Genomic DNA, 12,741 nt, shown 5'->3' on the forward strand with positions numbered 1-12,741 from the left:
TAGCCTGTACTTGGGAAACATAAACGTCTGGGGCAAGCCCCCACCCCTCCCTACCCAGGCGTCGAGGAATCGTCTTCCAGGTTTTGCACTGTGCCCAGGAAATCATATATAACACCGTCCTGGCGTTTATCTCAGCACATAGAAATATAGGAGTCCTCCAAGGACTGGGGAAAGGGCAGGTTTGTAGCGGGCGTTGCCCAAGGCCTCGCGGCTAGGGCCCAGTTGTTCCTTCTGGTGGGCACCCGTCAAGCTTAAGGTCGAGGGTGCCCACGGCCATTGACTGTACAACTACCAGCCCTTCCTGTCTCAGTGCGAGACCCGTAAAGAAGGCCATGCCCACCCAGTCCTGTGCACTGCGCTGGTGCACCCCGTCGCTGCCCAGGGGGAGCTGTGCTGTCTCCGTCTCGCAGCATATTAGAAGTTTAGGCCTCAGACCACGCAGAGCAGCAGACATGGGGTGGGGCACCCCCAGAATGAAGGTAAAGATCGCATTCGGAGACATTTAGTCACAGCTGTGTGGTGTATTCTGCAATTGTACACTCCTATCTCCCTGAAAAATATTTACATCGAGCGGGGTGAAAATGGTAGGTATACAGGGGCCGAATTAAGGAACTATTTTTGCATCAAACTACATCTTTCTAATTTTTAGAAGGGAACATACCTTATGTGGTCCATGTCCGACCGCTTACACCAATACCAGGAAAAGGTAACATACCTTCGGATGGGTGGTGCTAGTCACAGGAGAGAGCAAGGCAATGCTGGAGCAGTGCTTAATTTGAGCCAGAGGTTTCCGGTGCGGGGCACCGCCACTTATCTTCGAGGGCCTGCACGTATTTTTCTGATGCAGGCATTTACTGCGAGCAAAAAACACATATGGGAAAGACGGCGGAAGAGAAAAAAGAAAAGGCGTCACAAAGGAAGGAAGCAGAAAGCTGCAAGAGTGAGCTGAATGGGCAGGGAGTGGCTGTAAATGGATTAAAGAGGCAGGGATGATTTTAGGATTACGCTGCCTCAGTATTCCGTGCTCACACATTTAATTGCAGCAGCCGAGTGTTTCAGAGGAGAGCTTTGGTCACCGGCACATTTTTATTCTACAAATTAAGCACTGTGCTGGAGCACTCGTAAACCTCGATTCACAAGGGAGTGGGAGGGAAATCAAACAACATTTGACCTCAGGCGACATCATTGAATTAACGCCCATGGTATCATGGTGGTCCAAGACTCTGGGTCACGAAGGGAAGAGACTGCTGACCCGGAGGAAAGGCGAAAGCCAACATTCCTTCCCAGAAAGTGTCGGGATGCCGAGGTGAGCTATTCACGTGCTCCAGGTCCTTCCCGGACATGCTTCTCATAAACAACTGGCTTCTGGGTCCCTTTGTCCCGCACAAGGGAGCGTCTCGAAAGGAACACGGCGCTCTTTGTTTGAGGCGCTATTTATAGACGATGCCCTTTCGGTGTCTGGACTCCGAAGACAAACAGGGATGCGCGTGAATGATGGCATGGCCGCTCCTCTTTCAATTCCTCTTCTGACTGCTTACGAGACGCTCTCACGCGGGTGACAGTCATTGCGTGAGCCCAAAAAGCCACAACTTTACCTTTTACCCAGTCTGCACTGTCCTTGTAAATGTCTTTGCCCTATTTATCATGGTGAATGTTTCTATGGTCCAATAGGTATGTATTTGGCTATCTGTTGTCTAAAGACCTCTTGTGCTCCAGGATATTATTGGAGAAAGGTTATGTAATGGCTTCACTACCAACCAAGAAACTTCGACTATTTCCTTTTATTCAACAAGCATTGGCAAAGCCAATAGGTTTCGTCTTTGTTTTTTCTTTCTAACTGGATTGTAAAATATTCGAAAAATATTATAGTAATGGTTGTTTTAAATTGGATTAACCATTACCAGTTGTTTACGCTGTGATGCATGTTTATGTAAATAACATAAACAACTATCACTGGCGTATCAAATTTAAAGCAAACATTATTATAAAAATTTTCTAATATTTGTAACCCAGTTAAACTGAAAGAAGAAACAAAGGCGAAACCTATTAGCTTGACAGCATGCGGCGAAAGAAGCCGACAGTAAATAAAGACAGGAAGAAAGAAGACGGCGTTGGAGACTGAAGACGGTATGCTGTAAAGAAGACGGCAATGAAGAAAGAAGACGGCATGCAGTGAAGAAGAAAGAAGACAGCAGTGAAGAAAGAATTCAGAAGACAGCATGCGGTAAAGAAGAAAAAAGACAGCAAGCGGCAAAGAAGAAAGAAGACAGCAAGCGGCAAAGAAGAAAGAAGACCGCAAGCGGCAAAAAAGAAAAAAGACAGCATGCGGTAAAGAAGAAAGAAGACAGCATGCGGTAAAGAAGAAAGAAGACAGCATGCGGCAAAGAAGAATGAAGACTGCAGTAAAGAAAAGACAGAAGACAGCATGCGCTAAAGAAGAAGGCAGTGAAGAAAGAAGACGGCATGTGTTAAAGACCACAATAAAGAAAGAAGACAGAAGATGGCATGCAGTAAAGACAGCAGTGAAGAACGAAGACAGAAGACGGCATGTGGTAAAGAAGAAGGAAGTGGGCAGTGAAGAAAGAAGGCGACATGCTGTAAAGAGGAGAGCAGTGAATAAAGAAGACAGCATGCAGTAAAGAAGAAAGAAGAGGGCATGTGGTGAAAAAAGAAGACAGCAGACAGAAGTCGGCATGCAGTGAAGGAGAAAAAAGACGGCATGCAGTGAAGAAAGAAGATGGCATGCAGAAAAGGAGACAGCAGTGAATAAAGAAGACAGAAGGTGGCATGCAGTAAAGAAGCAAGAAGAGGGCATGTGGTGAAGAAAGAAGAGAGCAGTGAAGAAGGAAGAAGACAGCATGCAGTGAAGAAGAAAGACGGCAGCGAAGAAAGAAAACAGGGGAAACGGCAGCGAAGAAAGAAGACAACATGGAGAAAGAAAAAAGAAGCACCTTCAGCATCGTAGGCAGAGGAAAGACACTGGCCAGTGTCCAATGGCAAGTGACCAGGAGTACCTAGTCCAGAAGCAACCTGACCTCATGAATGGCGATGAAGACAACAGGAAGTGAAGCATGATGACATGCTGGCCAATCAGAAGCACGTAAATTAAAGCTACATTGGACTAAGCCAATGGTAAGATCAGGTAAGTAAGGGACTGGTTCTAAGCCCCTTTTAATATATATATATATATATATATATATATATTTCTTTTTTAAATTAAAGATAGATTTCGCAAGCAACGCACAAGCATGCATGCCGGCGAAACCTAAAAAAAGGAGCTACAACCCAAGGATCTATTTAGATGGTGGACAGACTCTCTCAACAACCGTCTCCTGAACCGCTCCAGAAAACTGAAGTTTTTTAAAAACAGAGTGGATGTTTTCACATTCACAGAGACACCCAGAAGGTACAGTCTCTTGATTGTCCTACCACAGCTGCCATTTATTTGGGTGAACATTCTGGGTGCACAGTAGTGGTCAAAGCAGAGAATGCTGAACTGAGAATGCACCTCACCGCCACAAAACGGAGGAAATTGTGGCAGGCAGCCTGTGTCGGAATGCATTAAAACTACTGCAGAGACCCAGTATCTTTGTAGCATCAACTGTCATATTTAAGAGGAAGTAACCAACTTGTTCTATCAGAAAATTGTTACTGAAAATGATGAGTTTCAGAGGAGAAGAAATGTCTTGCACCCTGAAGTGGACACCTACTACTCCTAAAAAGTTTGGGAAGTAGTAGTATTCTAACATCCAGGATCTTTTGAACATCTAAAATCAGAACAACACATTGGTCTCATGAATGGGAAGATGAAGTGGGGATGGTTGAGGTAGTAAGAAAACTTGTTGTTCACTATTTTATTAGAAAGTTGCTATGACATCAGTCTTTACTGTTGTCCATTAGTAGAAATTCCGACTTGAGTGTTGACTGGTGGTACCTGATGAAAGACACGTCTAGATCAGAGTCCATTGTATCTTAATCTGGGTGAATTGTTAATGGAAGGTGAGCGGAACCTCTGTTTGATATTTATTGGTCTTTCCCATTTGTTTCTGGAAAAAAAAAACAATCTTACCTGCACTTTCTCTTTGTGTAGTATTGATAACCCTAGGCTATTTGAAAGATATGGCAATCTGATGATATGTTGTAAAACCTTGTAGTAAAAACCAATCATGACTTACCAGAGGAGACATCATTTTACTGTGTGTTAAAATAGCATCAGTGCTGTGGTGCAAATGGACATTACAGGCGCAATCTCAACATGCGCGCCCTTGTTTGGAGGGGTCCCCATGCAAAGTAAGGAATCCATAAGGCAGCTTACTGAATATGCATCCTCTGGCATCGCCGTTTGCACAGGAGCGAGGGGGGTCACAAGGGCCCCCCCAGGCATCCCACTGCACCCTCATGCGGGTGGGTGCAATCTCTGTCTTCCCTCTCCCTTTGTACTGAGACCAGACAGTCTGCAGGTGAAAACCCCCCAGCACTTTTGAAGAGCACGTTTGCCTTTCATAATTGTACTGTTCAATGTGCAAGCGCTTGTGTCTTTTTCTGAACAGCACAATGACCGTAATGGGGCGCTTTGTCTCACTCTGCGACACACACCAGTTAAGTGTGCACTGCGGCACAGAGTGGGACAGTGCGCCCTCTGTAATACTGTGATGGTTCACTTTAGTCGCACCGAAGACTGCGCTCTTAAGCCAAGCGCTACGATGCAACAGTTTTCCCTTTTTTTCTTTTCTTTAAAGCAGATGTCCGGTACCTTTATACAGCAGCTTTTTTTTTTTTTACTTTTTTCATTTGAATTTCCACTGAATATGCTTACAAAAAAAGAAACTTCAAAAGTGTGTCAAGGTCAGACCTATTGGCTTTGTTGATGCTTGCTCATTAATAAAGATCAGGTATTTTTGACTTCAGCAATAGTTTGTTACACTTGGAAACCTCTAGTGAGGTCCTGGAACCAAGAAACTGATGACTGGAGTCCTCAATCAAACCTCCTCCATAAATTTGCCATTAGATTCCTAATTGCACCTCTTCCTATCTTTTTGTACCTAGAGATTGGTATCCATATTTTAGGTGGACCGACCGCTCCAGAGTGGGCAACGCTCTTGTCCCTGGAACGGAAGAGAGATACTTGCACCTACATAAAAAAAATCAGAACAATAAATATCAGGATGAACAGACATCATACTTTAGGCCTTCTACACTAACAAAGGCAATTGAAGGGTATTGTTACTACCCCAGGAAGGGGCACTGAAGCACTTGTGCACATGCTTAGCATGCTACACCATGTAGGGTGTTTGGTTGGAAGTGTGTGGCTTTTGTTTTGAACCGGTGTGACAAGTGTTTCCATGTTGTGTGTGAGGGCCACTGAGTGTGGTTATCATGTTATTGGACGCATCATGAAGAAGTGTGAGAGACAGGCACGCAGTCCATGGTTTGCAATAAGCTGGCACTTTTGAAGGTCTCTTTTTGGTATTTCTTATGCTCTTATCATACTCTTTTTAACTGGTTATTGTACTGGGTTGTCCATTCTATGATATTTTTCTTAAAGATTATGGTCCTGAGCAGGCATAGGTTAAAGAGAGAAGTGGTCGAGCGATCTACTGGGAAGGCTCTGTTAATATCACGTCAAATTTGATTGCTATTGTGAGATGCCAAAAGTGGCCATAGTATGTTACTAGTCAGGACCTGAAGTGCTGGACTAAATTAGAGTTCTTTGTTGGCCAATCTCTTCCATTTAAAATAAAGAAATAAGAGGGCAGAAAAACTGGTGTGATCAAGCAAATCAAGATACAGGGTGGACCACTTATAGTACATCATCTGTGACGTGAAAATCCAGGTCATTAAGCTAGTCAACAGAATACATAATCATGTCACTGAGGAAAAAAGAGACATCCATAAGGCCAGCAATGTATCTGAAGTCTAGCAGGGTTCTATATTACAGCACGTATAGGTCCATCATGTTCTATCAAACAAGCAACCAATCCAAACGACTATCCCACCTCATCCTGCAGCCCCCCCCAATAAGAAAGTAAAAGGAGAAATTATCAGAAAGTAATGTAGCACGTTGACAATCCCCCTCCCAATGGTACGCATCTTCTTTCTAATGTCTATGGTTACTAGTGGAGCAGGGAAGATGAAACCCAGGGTCGGAATTCAGGCACAATCTCAGCGGGGACCCAGTAAGAGGTCATATATACCATCTATGGAACATTTAGGCAAGAGCTTCATCTTCACTCCCACTCTGGCCCCCATGAAAGCCAGCAACATGTTCCATGCCCTCGCAGACTCAGTGGGCGGCACAATGCTATCCCTTCCCACGCTGCCAGGTTGAATACATCCATCTTCCAGCCCTCCAAGCGAGGTCCCCCAGCTCATTTCCACAGCACAGTAACTCCATGCTTACTCAGCACAAGAGCTAGATCAATGAAACGGGTAGTAACGCTATGCTTAGCAGGACGAGGGAAGAGACGTAGGAGGAAAAATGGGATGAGGACTTAAGTGTACGATCTGTGGCTTCTGCCAAGAGGTGCACCACCTCAGTCCAATAGGAGGGTTAACTGGGGGCAGCCCCGGAGCATTTGAAGGATACCTCCTAGAGCCATGTGACAGCACAGGCATTCAGGAGGAGTTGGCGGGAAATAAAGAGAAGCTTCTGGGGCATAAGGTATGCCCTATGGAGGACGTAAAAGTATTAATCTGAAACAATTATTAAGGGAAATATTAGATGCCACCTCCCACATTTTGGCCCAATCTCAGTCTGTCAGTAGGGGATCCCAGGTTGGTTTTCTAATGTCTTTGTAGTACTTCAAAGGGAGAACAAACATCTTCACGCAATGCGCTATACAATCCCGGGGCCAGCTGACGGGCATTAGACATGTCACACAGGTTGCAGCAGCTGTGGAGAAGTTTGGGTTCCACTCTGCGCCCACCCCAGAGCTCATGTATAGCTCCGGCAAGGGTGCCAAAAAGTAGGAACTGACCCATATGGATGTCGAACTCTTCGTAAATCAGCAAAGGGCCTCAACATGCCCTCTCAAAATAACACACCCACTGTATCTAGTCCTGCCTTTTCCCAGTCTAACAACCGTCTGTCTCTTACCCCATCCAGTCACAAGATTAGCGCCCGCAGGGCAATCTCTGGAGATGGGGAATCGCACCTTTGCCCGATCAAGAACCTTCATCCAACATGCCTGAAGGACAGTGAGGTCTTGTTGACCGCCAGGGGTTGCCCACCTCAGTAAGTATAAGGGTCCAGCACTGCGGGTGGTTGGGGGGGCGGTCTGGCTGTCACATTAAACCCGGGGCCTCCTTCTCCAGAAGCAGACCCATGCACCATTGCGGTGCCAAGTAGGAAGAGTAGAAATCAGGTTCATTCATCCCTCCATCTGTCTTTGCGTTCTGCAACTTGGCCAAAAAACCTAGTCGCTGTCCCTTATTCCATAAAAGATCAATAACGATGGTCGGTAGATGTCTTCAGTTAGTTGAGTAGGTGATGGGGTGTTATTGCTGTGGATTGGCATAGTTCTTGCTGATGGATATGACCCTTCGGAATTTTGACTCATGTGAGTGTAAGAGATTCGAACATTAAAAGGTAATTATTAAGCAGTCTGTATGAAATGCAATTGGCTGACTGTTGAATGCTATGGTATTAGTTTTAGTGTGGGTTCTACATTGTATTGTAATTACATTACATGATAAGGCCATGTTGTGTTTTTACGCTGGACAGCACGCTGCTTCAGGTCCCGGAGTTAGTGTTTTTTTTGTTTTGCTTTTTTTTTTTTTTTTAGTAGTTGTTGGGATTAGTTTTGTGCTCTAAAGGGACCATTTCATGCCTTTACTGCAGTTCCCATCTGGTAGATTACATCAGTAAGAATTAGGTGTGATCGTTAGTGGAAGTGGGGGATGTGGGAATTTTATGTGATAATATCATCTTTAACATTCACATGGTAACAGTAAACAAGCAAACAAAGGGAAGTTCACCTAACAGGGTTCCAGACGCACACCAGAGGAAGTGGCTCAGGCAAAGGTACTACTCTACAGCCTGGAGAAATTTGAATCAAAACAAAAAAAAGTAGAAGGATGATTTTCTGTCTTTGGATCTAGTGGCACAGGCCCTGAAGGCAGATGCATGCAGCTCGGGGAAGAGACACTGGGGATATGAATCGACAAACAGCACCACAGTTTATTTACACACCAGATATGGCCCGTGCTGCAATTGTTCTAAGGCATGTCACTACTTTGCCATCTGCTAGGCTATCGACTACCTGCTTTCACCCCTATAGTCTCCCTGGAGTACTGGCCCTCCTCCATGGCGAGTTATCACTTTATGGATGTTGGGCCATGGAGAGGCCGGTGTGTGTGACTTGTACTGCTGCTGCCACAAGTCCTGTGATACCTCTTTGTAGTAGGAAAGCTTGTACTGATGCCACCTAGGCTGAACCTGTGGACTATGAAGGGCCACCACTGGAATTATGCACCTCTATAACTGAAGAGTTTTCAAATATGATTATGGATTTACTGCCATTTCACATAATGCACAATATATGACATATTGGGTAGATGTTAACAAAAATGGTTTGTAGCTTAAATAGACCAAAAGCTACTTACAATGCAACAGATGATGTCGCACAGTTCTTTGCAGAGGTTACCTGATAACCTTTTGATAGTGATTTCTGCATTCAGGTGTTAAACTAATACCAAAGAGGTCAAACTGCTGATATATGTTAAAATGACAAACTATTGAAATAATACTGTCATACAGTAAGCCACATAATTTGACTTTTCTTGTCGCATTTTGCAGAAAGTATATAACTAGATCTGGTGATTTGGTAAAAACGAGCCATTTAAATTTTGCACTTCAAACGATAAAGCGAGAGACAGCAAATTAAATTGCTTACTTCAGCTAAATGAAATAGTTACTTCAATAAAACCACATAAAAAAACTGCGTGATTTTGTGTCTAAATACTTTGGTGTCTCGCCCGACTACATCTCAGCTCATGTCTCTTCTGTTGTAGGAGCGCCCATACCCCAGCGACAGAGCCCTCTGGGAGCAGCTTACGAGAGAACTGAGGTGGGAAGTGTTCCGCAAAGCCAGAGTCAAAAGTACCCTCCAGCGCATTGAGCGGAAGCGGAAACTCCTTCAGCGCCCATGTGGCTGTGCGGACCTGCAGGATCACAGGACAGGGTGACACAGCCTTGGACCTCCTACCAGGGCTCCAGCAGCAAGTCTAGAGAATCTAAGAGTACTGCACAGATTTAGAAAACAGATCATCCCTTGATGTCCAACCACTGACATTAGCAACACTCTACTACTCCCTACATCTGAGGGAATTAAGTAATAAAAACAGTCTTTTGCTTGTTCACCACCTGCCAAATGTAGGGTTGCACTATAATAAACCTCTATTAACAAAGTTAAACCAGGATTTTGTAAACCTAATTACACAAAAATGCATCATAAATTATGATCAATTCACAAGGCACAGCATACTTTGTTGTTGGGGAACAGTTGTTAAAAAGATCCACAGTTTACTGAAACCAACAATAATATATTCAACAAAAAAATCAGTCCCATGAATGATATCATACTGGTTAAAAAATAAAACAGCTCATGCTCTCCTTCCCTCTCCCCAAGACATGAGCATGCTTCTCGCCACAGGATAACAATGCTAACCCTGCAATCAAGAATTTAGCACAATCTTCAAACTGTGATGAAAGGACAAACGGGCCAGTGGTAGTAATTTTAGTCACGCAGCCTCAAAGAAATATGCTGTGAGCAGACACTAATTCATTTACCTACACTGCCTCCATTTAAATAAGCAGAAACTGCCTATGAGCGCATTCTACATCTTTTGTCAGTATCTTCGATAGATACAATAGCCCCATATGTCTGGTGAAAAATAAAAACACACATGATTCTATGATTTCTTGTTACCACCACTAACTTCCTCCGTCATAGTTTATCATCTCAAAATAAGAGCACTGATGGCACGTCCTAGAGAGGAAAGACACAGACACACATGGTAATAGTTGAAACCCTCTGGGATATTCCAGGCTGACATCCAGTTGTTCAAAAAATATCTTGAGGTCTTGGCATGTGAAGACTGAGGAAGTAATGTTTAGAAGTTCCTACAAGTCTGTTAAACTTGCCTTGAGCTGCTCAAAAACAGGTGCAGAGTACCTAACAGCTTAGCGTGCAGAAGATGAAAGCTCTATGTGAGATGATCATCCTCTCCTCACTGAAAAAGAATCATAAATCTACAGAAGGTAGTAGGGACAGTTAGCAATATACCCTGTTTTTTAGTAAGTTATGTAATAGCAATATTTTCAGTCAACACACTTTTGTCAACTGAACTTCAAAACTATAGAGAACTCAAGTAAGACGAGGATGGCGTAAGGTCCTTTGCAGAAGGTAGCATGAAGACTGTTCGAGATGTTTATAAGAGCCAGCTTGAAGGGGGGAAGGCTGATCACAGTAAATCAAGGAAGATCAAAGATGGAGAGAGGCTGAGAAGTATCACTATGGTAGGTACAGCTTCACACCCCTTCTTAGGAGTTCCATGAATGTGTGTGCCTCTAAAGTGCCCTTCTGGTTCATGTGTGATATTAAGTGTGAGGATTATACTCTTATTGTGTTTTGTCGCTGCTCCTAAGCTTGAATTTTAAATTAAAAGGGCTGAGAGAAAGAATGTTTAAAGTGTGTACATGCATCATGTTGTTTAAGTGTGGAAGGTTTTGGTGTTGTGTATTTGCTGGGCTGTGCAAACTGTATAGTTGCAAGATTGTAGCTGTGTTTATGCATGGATGTGGGAAGAGTGGTGGCCGTGAATGTAGGTACCTCCCATTGGCTGAGTGAGCGGTGTCATACAGTTTAACCACAATGAATGTGGTGCCTAGGGATGTGCCCAGACCTGAAGGGTGTTATCTTGGGAGGCGCAGTCTTGTATCAACTATTGTTTATGCTCAGCAGCCTACACAGGTGTGGTACAGGATCTACCTATAGGAATGGGCTTTATGCGATCAGTCATGGAATATGCTCGGATGGTTTCCCTTAAGGGAGAAAAAGGACCAACCTTTGTATGACTAGGTTTAATATATGCTTTAAGGTGTCCGCCTGTTTATAGCAGAAAACTATTTTAGTGAGCATTATACCCTTGTCTACAGCACATAAGTCAGGTGTTTACATCCTGCGAAAGGGAGAAACCTATAGTAATGGACATTATGCAACCAGTCATCATATTTAACTGAAGGATCTAACCAAGTGTGGCATAGATTGACCCGATGTAATGGGAATTAGGCAACCTGCCACAATGTCTGGTTAGCAGTAGAGGGACACATATAGAAATGTATTTTACAACCAGCCTTGGTGTACCTTTCAAGAGTTAGTCTGGGAGTGCCAGAGGAGCTCGCTAAGACATGATCAAATATTACACATACATGGATTTGTGGGTCCACCATGTGTGATAATGGCACGGCCCACTGAAAACAGACAGCGCCAATGAAGATCCAATGTTAACACACACAAGGTTGTGAAGGCTTCACGCGGGAACAGTGTGAGATCAAAAGAAATCAAGCAGATCCAAAGAGTGATCGTTAAACACACAAAAAGTTAACTCCATTGTAGTGGACCAGAGGACAGGGGATCAATCAACAGACGGGCAGGGGGAGGGGTGCAACCTGAGGAAAACGTGGCCTGGTGGTGCCCGCTGGAGGAAGTTCACAAGGACATGAAAGGTGCAATACAGAAAATTAAAATTCAAGCTGGTGACATCTTCACACAAAAGGGCTAGTTCAATGTAAACTTCAAGACAGCTTTAGACAGAATAATAAAAAATACCTGCCTCGTATGACAGCGCCTTTAGGAGAAATGAAACATTTTTTGCACGCAGATAGTTAAGACAAGGATGATACAAGGATGATGCGACATTCAGGCATTACAAAAGCTACCGTAATGTGTTATGCAGAGTGCGCCAGGAGCAGCATAGGGTACAATTATTTCTCTCCTTGTCATTTGAACTGGTTGATTCTGGTCGTAAAGACATCATGATTGGAAGAGCCAACTATTCACAGCTTTCCAGAAGATAAGAACCTCGGAAGTTCTTATCTTCACTAAAGAGAACTCCGGAGCTTGGCTTCTCCTAAGCAGAGAGAGGCAGCTGAAGAGTTGGCCTCTAACGCCGTGCCACTGATTAATATTTTGCAGCTTAAACTGAATGAAAGATGGGCCTTTCTGTTGTCTTATGGGTGATGGAGAAGGTCTTGAAAGTTGAACAGCTAGTGTGATAAACCATTGAAGTGCTTCAAAGGCTGCACAGATTGACGTGTAGCTGTTGTCCTGCCGAAGCTTTGCAAATTATTTGTAATCGCTGCAATAAAGATATTGGTCCCCCCCCTTATATAGTTTGCATAGTCAAGGCACAACAAAACAGGCACTTCCATCGTTCGTCTTTTTGCATCTGCAGGAAACCTAGATGCAGGCAAATTAGTCTTACACTAAGCACAGAGTGGTAAGTATAGTTGTGACCTGGCTTACTTTTGGGAATGGGATTTTACAGCAGTTTAAAAGTGGAAAGATTCTAAGGAGGTCTGCACTAATTGAACTGGACTGGAGTGGAGGATGTGAGATTTCCACAACTCGCTATCACACCAGACAGAACCCACTGAAAGAAGTCCACAAAGTTTTTAACTGCAAAGCATCAAGTGGCAGCTATTGTCGGACCCTTCTCCAAAAGTATACAAAAGGCAGG

General features: G+C 43.9%; 1 protein-coding gene across 1 annotated transcript in view; it reads left to right on the forward strand.

Moving 5' to 3' along the window:
* LOC138258581 (uncharacterized) overlaps nt 1-9,411 on the forward strand; it is a 65,453-nt gene extending 56,042 nt beyond the window's left edge. The window contains exon 6 of the mRNA XM_069205942.1: nt 9,013-9,411. Within this exon, the coding sequence (XP_069062043.1) occupies nt 9,013-9,186 (174 nt within the window). The 3' untranslated portion in view covers nt 9,187-9,411. The remainder of the gene's footprint in view (nt 1-9,012) is intronic.
* Nucleotides 9,412-12,741: the final 3,330 nt, after the last annotated feature.

This window comes from Pleurodeles waltl, chromosome 9 (genome assembly GCF_031143425.1).
Source record: "Pleurodeles waltl isolate 20211129_DDA chromosome 9, aPleWal1.hap1.20221129, whole genome shotgun sequence".
Taxonomy (NCBI): Eukaryota; Metazoa; Chordata; class Amphibia; order Caudata; family Salamandridae; genus Pleurodeles; species Pleurodeles waltl.